General features: G+C 31.2%; 1 protein-coding gene across 1 annotated transcript; it reads left to right on the top strand.

Moving 5' to 3' along the window:
- The first annotated feature begins 9,230 nt into the window (after positions 1-9,230).
- On the top strand, positions 9,231-12,364 carry LOC109793618 (putative terpene synthase 2). Its single transcript, XM_083060591.1, has 7 exons — positions 9,231-9,471; positions 9,942-10,230; positions 10,356-10,728; positions 10,856-11,074; positions 11,224-11,365; positions 11,457-11,702; positions 11,820-12,364. The coding sequence occupies exons 1-7, from the start codon at positions 9,346-9,348 to the stop codon at positions 12,123-12,125; spliced, it is 1,701 nt and encodes a 566-aa protein (XP_082916717.1). The 5' UTR covers positions 9,231-9,345; the 3' UTR covers positions 12,126-12,364.
- Positions 12,365-12,670: the final 306 nt, after the last annotated feature.

Here is a 12,670-nt window from a genome sequence, read left to right as displayed (position 1 = left end):
CATACTGTATAAACTAAACTAAGAATCTAGAGGAGTCATCTTACAAAACTCTTCACACTTCAGGGACCACTTGTCTACCCGAAAGCTTTTTCATCCATGATCTCTTAAAGAACCATATCTTAGATCCTTAAGAATAATGTTATCACATGTCTCAGGTTATTTTTAATTTTGATTGTATAATTTTCATATAAGAAAAAGGACTCTTGTTCGTGATAGATCATGAAGATAGACAACAATATACAACAATTATTGCATAACACCCGAATTTTTGAATTACATGTTCCAATCATTCAAATTTTGATTCAATCGGTAAAGATGTTCAAAAAGGCATATTAAGCATTAAGAAGGCACTAATATCACATTTTGATTACATACTCATACTAACTATTCACAAAATAACCATTAAAGTCCCTTAGGATTCCCACGGTAACCTATAGGCAATTTAAAAGTCATAATTACAAGCTCAATCATGAAATTGAGGCATAAACAAATATACAATATCAAATAGAACAATGAAAAACCATAGAGAAGAATGAAAACAATTTTAATACAATTAATTGGGAAAATCTCATTCATACAATACAAGTAACAGAGAAGGAGTTAAGGATCAATCTCACTATCTAACATATATTTCACGCCTTGAACGAGATTACTTATTTCTCCTTGACAAAGGACGTATATCTCTAAGGTGATCTCCTACAAACTCATATTCTCTTTCTCATTCTTTAGAGTGTACGAGTAAAAGGTAAAAGTGAGAAGTGTGAAAATAAAAAACTGAGATAGTCCCTCTTATAAAATTTAACCTTCATTTAACCTTTTAATAAAAAGTTTAACCGTAATTCTCTAATAATTACTATACAAAATTATTTCACAAATATTTATTATTTAATTAAAAACATTTATAATTATTTAAATTCTCCAAAATATTATAAAATTCATTTAATTAATAAAACAATATTTTAATAATTTTAAAACATTTGGTATGTTATTCTTCTTGCTGGGTTTCGCAAAATTGTCCATCTCCGATATAATTAATTCTAGCATCAATAGGGAACACCCCAGGGTCTAAGATTCAAAGGTCCAAAAGCGTATAATTTTTATTTTTATTTTTTTTAATTGAGAATTAGGTTTAAGAGGCTTTTTAAGTTTTGGAATTTTTATGGAACAATAGATTCCCAATCAAGCCGCAAATGAATATAACACCAAAAGTACATTCAAAGGCACACACGAGCCCATTTTCTAGCAACCAAAACGTCTAGAAGCAGCTAAATAATGAAAACCATTATGTGACATCATAGGTATAAAATAATGAAAAATAATTATGAAAAAAAGAAAAAAAAAATGAAAATTGATTGTGAAAATAATACTAAGAGTATAAAGAAATAATATATTTATAAATATATATATAATAAAAAAGATGGCAAAGAATAATAATAAAAAATGGCAAGTTTTCTTTATGTGTTGCACTAAAAAATACAACTAGAAATTGGTCTGTTGTTAAATCTGTCACAAAAAAGATGTGTTTTTGGTTCGTCCCTGGAGTATCCACCGATAGCAGTGACTAATCTCCTCGTTATGTTGGAGGACCTTAAAGGATGGGATAACTGGTCTCAAAATTTAACGCGGTTGCATACACAAAAAAGATGTGTTTATTAAATAAATAAATAAATAATAAAAATAATTTTTTAAAACGGGGCTGATGCGTATCCAGCATTCTCGGCACAAGTTACAACATTGTATTAATATATAGGCTTAAATATGTTTTTAGTCCCTCAAATTTAAGATAACTTTGTTTTTGGTCCCTCAAATTTAAAACTGTTGTTTTTATTAGTCCCTGTAATTCTCAAAAATCTTGTTTTAGTCCCTTAGGTCACCAATAACATATTTGAAAGTGACTAATTAAGACAGTTATGCAATATCAACCGGATTTAATATGATATTTTCACTAATAAAAACACCAATAGGTAGATTTTATGCAATAATGTTTAATAAATTTTTTAACATAACTTGAATATAAGGACTAAATTAAAAAAATTTTAAATTACAAGGACTAAAAACAACAATTTTAAATTTGAAAGACTAAAAATAGATTTATCCTAAATTTGAGGGACTAAAAACATATTTAAGCCTAATATATATTAGTATATTTAAGTCAAAAAATTGGAGCTGTGTTATGAAAAAAAATGTCTTTCTAGGCATGTGGAAAAAGCTCAATCTCTGTACACGATTCATTGGCAGCATCTTACATTTATTACCTCATTTTTTCTTATATTAATATATAATTTTAATATTCGCTTATGTATTATCTGTTTGATGCTATTGCTCCAGATTTATTACTTTTAATGCTTTAAACATTTTATTATTATTATTATTAGGGAGTTACTTTAGTATCTTTATTATTTTTTATTTTTTATTTTTTATACTCAGAATTCAGTTTCCGGGAACCAAATTTTGAATAGTGTTTAATTTAATTTTTTTTTTTTTCTGTTTTGGACTCAGGAATGTGTTAATTTTGCAACTAGAACGGGTTATTTTCCAAGGAGAACAACTCGTTCTGCTTGCATTCCTTGGAGAACGTTCTGTTCTAATCCATTCGTCATGTATATAATTTTTATCTAGAACTGCCCGTTCTGATTGCAGAACGGCCCGTTCTGAATCCAGTTTTCCTCTTCCTTATAAACTAAAACGCAAAAATAAAAATAAAAATAACACTGCTCAGAATTCGGTTCCTCGGAATGTGAACAGTAAAACTGTCTATTTAGGTAAATAATGTATAATAAATGTTTTTTTGGTATTTTTTTTTAAATATTATTTCAGAAAAAAAATTTCCATTTATCACCTCTAATTTAGAGTAATTTTCAATTGTCAATTTTAAAAATTATAATAACTTTTTAGTTTTCACTTTAATTTTTTTCAATAGTTTCAACAATAAATATTTTTTAAAAGTTTCAAAATAAATTATAATCACTTATAGTTTTCAAAATTTCTTTGATTTTCTAAATTTGCAATAATTATTTATTTATGCTTATTATTTATTTATTTATTTTATTCATTTTATTCTTATCCTATATGGATTTTTAGTAATATAAAATATTAAATGAAAATCATGCTTCTGATATTTAAAAATTAAACAAAAAAATAAAATGATTACTATAAAAATTAAATTAATAAATGATTTTGTAACGGAAGAAACTAAAAATTTAATGTAAAAATCTATATCTTGTATTATATTTTATCTTTAAAAATTTTGTCGGCTTCACAATTTCTCTAGACAGCATGAGATCATGCCATCATGAAACCAAACTCAAATATTAATGAAAACAGAACACAACAAATTAAAGAGGGAAAACAAAATTGAAACATGAAATTATCATAGGTTGTTGGTATGGGAAATCCTAGCTTCAAATTTCTATCAGCAAGGAACTTATTCTTTTGGGTAAACTGTAACAATAACTGCATTTATAATCCAACATTGAAATTTCTTTTTTTTTTATAAGCAAAATAGAATTAATAAGAGTACAAAGGGTACTCTAACCTATATACATATAGTATTTTATAGAAATAAATTAAGAAAATTAATCCAATCCACGTCAACCCAAAAACTCACAAAAAGAACGACTTAATTACTAATATCCAACAAACTTCTCGTATCTCAGAGAGCTAACAACCAATGTGCAATATTAAGAAAGGCAGGCACTAGGAGAATTGGACCAAGAAAAGAACTTATACTTGAAAGAAGGGAATCTAGCCCTTAACCATCTCCATGAGCGTAATTGTACCAGATTTAGCATTTCAGAAACATGAATTATTTTAGAGCTAAATATGAGATCATTTCTTGCCAGCCAGATGGTCCAAATAACAGATAACCAGATAAGAATCCAACAATTTTGATACTTCATAGAACAATAACGAAGCCCATAAAATTGTTCCAAGTTTTGCACACAACAATTATGCATAACAGAATTTAATCCTAACCAATTGAAGCACGCCATCCAGAGCTGAAAAGAGACCTCACACTCAAAAAACAAGTGAGAAGTAGTTTCTTCCTTATTCCTACACAAACAACATTCCAATTGTGTTGCTTGCAGAACACCTCTTCTAAACAAATTAACTTTAGTTAGGATTCTATTCAAAATCACCCTCCAAGCGAAAGCTGAAACTTTTGTTGGACCAATGCTAGTCCATATCCACCGAAATATGACATTAGATGCAAATATTATGTCATTCCTCAAGACCTTATAAGCCGAGCTAACTGTATACACCCTTTCTGGTGCAGCTATCCAGGACCATTTATCTTCATCAGAAACAATGAATTTCGTACCAATGATAAAATTAACAAGAGTATTCAGGAGTTGCTGCTCCCAGACCAATAATCTTCTTCTCCAACTCCACTTCCATTTAGCCACACCCCCCTCCCATTCAGACATTTCAGCAATAGAAGCATTTTTATTAATTGTTATTTGATATAATCGATTGAACCTAAGAGCTAGAATTCCATGACCCACCCATTTATCCAACCAAAATTTAGTGTCTACCCTGTTTCCAATGACTTTACAACAATTACTGGACATCCACTCATTACTCACCAAATCCCCTTCTTCAATTCTATTTAAATCTACCCACCACCTTGAACCCTTTGCACCACTCCCATTTGGCAAATGTGAAGCGATGCCGTATAATGATCTAATAATTCTCACCCAAAGACTATTTTTCTCCAGTAACATTCTCCAATGCCATTTTCCCAAAAGTGCTAAATTAAAGGCCGACAAATCTTTAATCCCCAACCCACCATGGATTTTGTCTCTACACACAACACCCCAAGCTACCCAATTTATTTTTCTGTTATCTTGATCCGCACCCCATAAAAAAGATTTAAGAAAAGACTCAATGGAAGAGATGATACCTTTGGTATCCTTGAAGAAGGAAAGAAAATATATCGGGATGAAGTGTAAGACGGACTTTAGGAGAGCAATTCTACCACCAAAGGATAGAGTTGTACACTTCCATCGAGAGAGACTTTTTTTAACCTTTTCAATGACTAGATGCCAAGTAGAAATCATCCTATGATTTGCCCCAATAGGTAACCCAAGGTAGGAGAAAGGAGTGGAACCTACCCGACAATGTAAAATAGAAGCCATTATTTGCAACCATTGTGACTCTACGTTATACCCCATGAGCGTGCTTTTGGAAAAGTTAACCTTCAGCCCTGATGCAAGTTCAAATAACCTTAAAATTGATTTGATGGTCCATATATTTGAATAAGAAGCATGCCCCATAATGAAAGTATCATCAGCATATTGCAAAATATCAACCAGTACTTTGTCCTTACCCACTAAACACCCTTTGAACCTTTCTAATTGGCTGGCTTTATTGAACAACATGAATAAGCCTTCTGCTACAATAAAAAATAAGAAAGGAGCCAATGGATCTCCTTGACGCAACCCCTTCGATACACCGAATTCTTCTGTTGGGCTACCATTTACTAATACAAACATTCTAGATGTTTTTAGGCATTCCGCAATCCAGGTACACCATATAGTAGGAAACCCCATCTTACACATCACAAATTGTAGACAGGACCAACTCACAGAGTCGTAGGCCTTTTCGAAATTGTGACACCCTTACTACCCCAACACATATACTGTAACTTTACAAATAAATGTTTAAAAAAAGGTAAAAGGGTTCACATGTGAAACTTCAAAAATCGTTCTTCAATAACCACAATAATAAAGATTTAGAAAATGAAACACAAAAGTTTACAAATTGTTTTCAAAATGATATTTACAATTCCAAATCCATATAAAAATTCTGTTCTAAAAGTCTTCTGCCCCGATGTCACAATATCAGAGCATACCCCTAATTTAACTGTTGGCATTCTAGATGGTACTCGTAGCCGGATCTTCCTCACCTAAAACATCCACAAAATTGTACGGTGAGAAAAGAAAACATCTATATGTAAAGTACATACAAACACACAACATATCATCTCATTATAACTCGATACTCAACAAAATATTCATAAACATTTCAATGTATCATAACTTTATCAATCGTGCATCATCATCACGTCACAATTCGCAATCACCACAATCATCACAAATCTTGCAATCAACCTTATGCCAAGGTCACGCCTATAGCATCTCTTGCCCAAGGTCGTGCCAGCCCCGACATAAGTATTAATTACCTCACACATCTCACACCATGCCAGGGGTACGCTCGTCCTTGTAGCATCACTTACCCAAGGTTCGTATCATCCCTGGTCATTAGTGCGAGGAACCACAATCACATCACAATCACATCACAATCAACATAATCTTACAATTAACACTATGCCAAGGCCATGCCACAACTGACATAAGTGATACGGGTTAATTGCCTCACTCATCCCACACCATGCTAGGGTCACGCCCTCCCTGTAGCATCACTTACCCAGGGGCCGTGTCATCCCTAGTCATTGATGTGAGGAACCACAATCACATCAGAATCCACAAAATCTCTTGCAATTAACCCTATGCCAAGGTTGCCATATTTGACATAAGTGATACGTGTTAATCGTCTTACTCATCCCACATCATGTCAAGGTCACGCCCTCCCTGTAGCATGACTTACCCAGGGGTCGTGCCATCCCTGGTCATTGATGTGAGGCACCACAATCACAATCATAATCACATCCATACAACATCTCATTTCATAGCTCAATTTCATATCACATACACAATTCCATATACACAACAGATAAGTCTAACAAAATACGGGTTTACACACCCCTCAAGCAATTCACATCTAGATTATCAATTTTTAACAAGTAATATAACAATAACATTCATAAATTAATATAATAATCAACGGAATTACCAATTTAATACAATTTCAACATAACGATAAAATCCCCAATTGTTCCAAAACCTAGCTCACAGGCACTTTTCTACAATTTCGTTCTCCCTCTCAGATCATCATTCTTACAAATTAAATATATATTTCTAATCCTCAACACATACAGAATCTAATGGGATCATCAATTCCTCAAACAGAAATAATCCAATTTTTCCAAAACCTAACCTACAGGCACTTTTCTATAATTTCGTTCTCTCTCCCAGAGCATCATTTTTACAAATTAATCATATATTCATAGTCCTAAATACATACAGAATCACATAAGACTAATAATTCTCCAAACATAAATAATTATAAAATTATTCATAATCCTCTTCTACCCAATTTCCTCATGTAACTTTGCATACAAATAATCTCTTTTTCCTCCGTACCTAGATAAACAGCAGTTGAACTAAAACAGGGATCTCTTGGTCTCTTCCTCTAAGTTCCCCTTGGTCTTCAGAGAGAAGAAGAGGAAAAAAAGAGAGAACAGAAGATAATAGGAAGAGAGAATGAGAGATGTGTGAAAATGACAGGTGAGGGGCGCTATTTATAGGATTTCAGGCTCACCTACCAGAACGGCCCGTTCCAAAAGTGGAACGGCCGTTCTGGACCCCTCGAAACTACGCAAAATTCTCAATTGGAACGGCCCGTTCTCAATCCCAGCAGAACGACCCGTTCTCCCACCAGAACGGCCCGTTCTGCTTCTCCAATTTTGGGCATTTTTCTCCTTCCGAAATGGCCCGTTTCGCTTTTGAAACGGCCCGTTCCGGGCAATCAATTGGGCCTCTGGCCTAGCGATTTTGGGCTGTTACAGAAATCAACCTTGAACATGATACATTTACTCTTCTTCCTCTTGACTTCCTCCACCACCTCTTTAGCCACCAGAACGCTATCCAAAATCTGTCTTCCTTTAATAAATGCTGATTGACAATCAGATATAACACTGGAAATTACCATCCGCAATCTATTAGCAAGAATTTTGGACAAAACTTTATAAAGGCAACCAATAAGAGAGATTGGTCTAAACTCCTCAATACGTTCAGGACACTTTTTCTTCGGAACCAGGATAATGAATGAACTGTTTAATCCTCTTACTAACCTGCCATTGGAATGGAAATCATTAATAAACAACATAAAATCATCCTGTAGCATATCCAACATTGAAATTTCTCTTCAACCTTATTTTATTAATTTTTTTTATTTAGTTAATAGTGTGTCCCTCTACATACTCATCGTGTCTCACTATTTTTTTTACTTGATACATACTCATCGTGTCTCACTACTTTTTTTACTTGATAGATACACTACTAGAATTTTTTTTATTACATATAACTTTTCATATTAATTTTGTATAAAAATTTGCGAGAACATGATTCCAACTAAATTTTTTGCAAAATTTTGTCTCTATAATTTTATAGATAATATATTTTTATCAATTTTAAAATTCGCAAGAAATTTTCTTACGAAATTTCTTGAAAAAAAATATTTATGTGAAATTATTATTACAAGAAAATTCATAAAAAAAAATTCTACGAATATTTTTTTAAAAAAATTTCATAGAAAAATAACACTTTTTTTAATAATATTATTATTTATATAATATTTTAAAATTGATAATTAAAAATTACTCTATTTTCATAAAATGTGATTTCAGCATAATGAATAAATTGTAAAGAGGAAAAATATGTAAAACAATTAAAAATAATAATTTTTCTCTTAAATAATAACGTCAACGAAAGTTTGTACCAATGATATATATTTTCCTTCTCTAAACAGTAACAAGACTCATTTTCTTGGTCCATTTTACTTCCTATCAATGATAAGTCTTTTGACTCAACAACCTAATTCATATCATCATTCATAAATAAATAAATAAAATATATCGTGGGTATTTAGGAAAATATTTGTTTTTGTTTTTCTCACATGCAGAAGATGAAATATAAATAATATTGGGCAGAAATGACTATCTTTATCACCAAATCCACCTCGTGCAGCAACTTCAACGAATTTCCTCTCTCATTTCAGCCGTCAGAGTGGAAAATCGAGCATTATTTTTAAATTAACTGATCAATGTTTTTTTTAAGCATCATTCACTTAATTAATAAATTAAGAGACATGATAAAATAGTGTCAAAAAGAGACCACTTAAGTGGCACGCCATAGATATTGTGCCTAAGAGAGGTGTCATGGCAAGCTTCTCGCACGTGTACGTTATGGCACATAGCACCGAATGGCTTGCTGCATGTTTATCAATATAGGCCGTGTAGACCCTTCTTCCACATGCACGTTCCATAGAAAACCATTTACTTAATAAATAAATTAAGACACATGATAAATTAGTGTCAAAAAGAGACCAACAAAAGCAACCTGGTTTAAGAGTATAAATATGTAGCTACATGTTTGGGTGTTTCATCAGTAAGCTACGCACTCTTTTCCATAGAAATTAAAGACCACTTTGTTTAAAGCAAAGATGTCCATTGCAGCTTCAGCACTTGTTTCAACCCAAAATGCAGTATCTGATGTCAACCGACCTTGTGTTAATTTTGCTCCTAGCATTTGGGGAAATACCTTCCTTCAATATGCTTCTCAATCTATGGTACATTATTATATATATTCATATTTATACATCCAGTCTACTAGTATTTTTATTTTCACAGTACTTTCATGCTGTAAAAATTGCAGCATTTCCTTGTTATTAGTCTAATTCCAAGCAAGAAACTCATCGTGTATATTATATATAGAGAGAGAGAAAAAAAAACTTTTTTCAAGTTTAGATTTAGTCTATTAAAAAAAATTGTCCTATTTTAGTTTTTTTTTTTAATTTAAAGATATATCACTTTTGTTTCTTAAAAATGTTTAAATACATGTTTAATAAGTAATAGAATAGAAGAAAATTGAATTGAATGTATTTCATTGTTTTGAGATTTATTAATATAATGCTTTTCTTTTAATTTAATAAAGCATATCTTTATTAATGTTATACTTTTCTTTTAATTCAATAAAGCATGTTCTTTTTAATTGAACAATGTACTTATTTTTATGTTATAAATGTTTATATATTTGCAGGATCAAGAAGTGAGTCACTATATGAAGCATGAAGCGCAAATCTTAAAAGAGGAGGTTAAAATGATGTTTGAATCATTAAATCAAAATATCATGCAAAAATTAAACTTCATTGATTCCGTCCAATGTTTTGGTATATCCTATCATTTTCAAGAAGAAATTAATCAAGCATTGGAACATATTCACAGTATTTTTACAAAAAATAACAATATCATAAGTGAAGATGACAATCATCACTTTCTTGCTCTACTCTTTCGATTGCTTAGACAACAAGGATATCAAATTTCATCAAGTAAGTATAGAACTTTGTCAATGATATTTATACAAGAAAAGTACTACACACCAATAAAGTTATTTATCAAAACAAAATCTATTACATACTTATTATTTTGTATATATGTTTAATTAATTGAGCAGGTGTGTTTAACAAATTCAAAAATGAGCAAGGAAACTTCAATGAAACACTTGCCAATGATATTCAAGGGTTATGTAGTTTGTATGAAGCTGCACATCTAAGAACTCATGAAGATGATGTATTGGAAGAAGCATATGACTTCTCAAATACTCAACTTATGTCATTGGCCAACCAATTGAGTCCATCTCTTGCTGCACAAATCAATCACTACTTAAGGCAACCTCTTAACAAGAGTGTACTCAGGTTTGAGGCAAGATATCACATGACTATCTATGAAAAAGATTCTTCCCATAACGAAACTCTACTGTCCTTTGCAAAAATAGACTTCAATATTCTTCAAAAAATGCATCAAAAAGAAATTGGCATTATCACCAAGTAAGTCCCTTACCTTTAAATATTTTTCTTTAGTGACAACATATTCATATTTAATATACTATCTTACCAAAATAAGAGATAATAAATATTAAAGTATATTTAAATTGTTATGTTGTATTTTTTATAGGTGGTGGAAACAATCAAATGTTATGAAAAAGGTCCCTCATGCTAGAGATAGGTTGGTTGAGTGCTATCTTTGGATCTTGGCCATGTCCTACAAGCCTGAATATAGAAATGGAAGAATGTTTGCAGGAAAATTGAGCACTGTTATCACTCTTTTAGATGATGCTTATGATGCTTATGGCACTGTTGAAGAACTTGAACTCTTGACTGAAGCATTTAAGAGGTTGATGTCCTTTATAAATTATGACTTATATAACTTGTTGAAAGGGGAATTTAAGAACTTAAAAATAATCATGATTGATTATTAGCTTAGGATTTCTCACTTAAATGTTTTTTTATCAATACTTCTTTATTTATTTTTTAAAATTTCAGATGGGATATTAGTCTCGTTGAATCTCTTCCACTAAGCATGAAAGTAATATTTGATACAATTGCAGAACTCTTTAAAGAAATAGAGGTTCTAACTGCTCAGAGTGGAAAATCAAGCCTCGCAGTGTCACATTTTAAACGAGCTGTATAATATCTCTATTTCTATAACTTTTACCTTAATACTTCTTTACTAAATTCAGTTTATCTTATTCATATGTTGGTTATTATACTTGTAGATTTGTAACTTAGCAAAAGCTTATATGGTTGAAGCAAAATGGTGCCATGAGGGTTACATTCCAACATATGATGAATATAAAGTTAATGGAATCTTAACTTCTTGTTGTCCTCTATTGTTTACATCAATGATATGTCTTGGAGAATTTGCAACAGAGGATGTGTTGGATTGGATTTTCAGTGATCCAAAAATCATTCAAGCTGCATCAATTATTGGTAGAGTCATGGATGATATGGCCTCACATAAGGTATACGAATTTACTTACAATTCACATGTATAATTATTTATTCATCAAAATAGCATAATTATATTAACATTATGATGTTCCTAACTCGACTTTTGATTTGCTTTGATTGATAAATAGTTTGAACAACAAAGAGTACATGTTGCATCATCTGTTGAATGTTGCATGAAGCAATATGGAATTTCAGAAATAGAGGCCTATAAGCTCATTCGCAAGGACATTGAAGATTACTGGAAGGTTATAAATGAAGAGTACCTCAATTCCAATGATATCCCAAAGTCAGTGCTCGATTGTGCAATTAATTTTGCACGTATGTCTGAGTTTTCATATGAAAATCGTCAGGATAAATTCACAAATGGAGAATTACTAAAAAATGATGTCTCTTCCCTACTTTTGGATCCTGTTTGCCTCAATCAACACAAGTAGAAAAGAACTATTTCACATATGAGAGCAATACATCTTGTTATAAGTTTAAGATATACTAGCATATATAGTGCTATATGCACTAACAAGCATAAATAAGAGTGTGTTGTGGGTATGAAAGTAGATTAATTCATCCCACTAAAATACTCAATGTGTTGGAGTTGTGACACAATATTGTTTGCCAGTGTTTGTGTGTTGCCATTTACTTAATTGTGAACGAAATAAAGTTTGTATTTATTTAATTTTTTTTTGTTCAGTTCTTACTTTTTAATATTTCATTATATATCCTCAATGCAAGCCACTAAACTACTGTATCTAAGCTGTCACTCACTTCTAGGTAGTCTTTACTTTATTGATTATATGGTTACTTTGGATGTTGCCACATGGTATACTAGAGAATAGAAATAGCATAAGGATAAGAAATATCTAAGAAATTATAGAAAACATATAGTAAAATTAAAATATATATAATAAAGTAAAGGAAATAATAAAAGAAAAATCATTGATTTTTCATGTGATGGTGTCTTTTTTTTCATGTATCTTAATTA

This window comes from Cajanus cajan, chromosome 7 (genome assembly GCF_000230855.2).
Source record: "Cajanus cajan strain Asha chromosome 7, NIPB_CcT2T_4, whole genome shotgun sequence".
NCBI classification, from domain to species: domain Eukaryota; kingdom Viridiplantae; phylum Streptophyta; class Magnoliopsida; order Fabales; family Fabaceae; genus Cajanus; species Cajanus cajan.
The sequence above is the reverse complement of the archived record's forward strand: the minus strand, read 5'-3'. Positions and strand labels throughout refer to the sequence as shown.

What these genes read in the sequence shown, in the direction of transcription:
- LOC109793618 (XM_083060591.1), top strand. Translation starts at nt 9,346, where the DNA reads ATGTCCATTGCAGCTTCAGCACTTGTTTCAACCCAAAATGCAGTATCT. An exon ending in AGGATATCAAATTTCATCAA is followed by an intron (nt 10,231 to 10,355) that starts GTAAGTATAGAA and finishes TTAATTGAGCAG; the next exon opens with GTGTGTTTAACAAATTCAAA. An exon ending in GAAATTGGCATTATCACCAA is followed by an intron (nt 10,729 to 10,855) that starts GTAAGTCCCTTA and finishes TATTTTTTATAG; the next exon opens with GTGGTGGAAACAATCAAATG.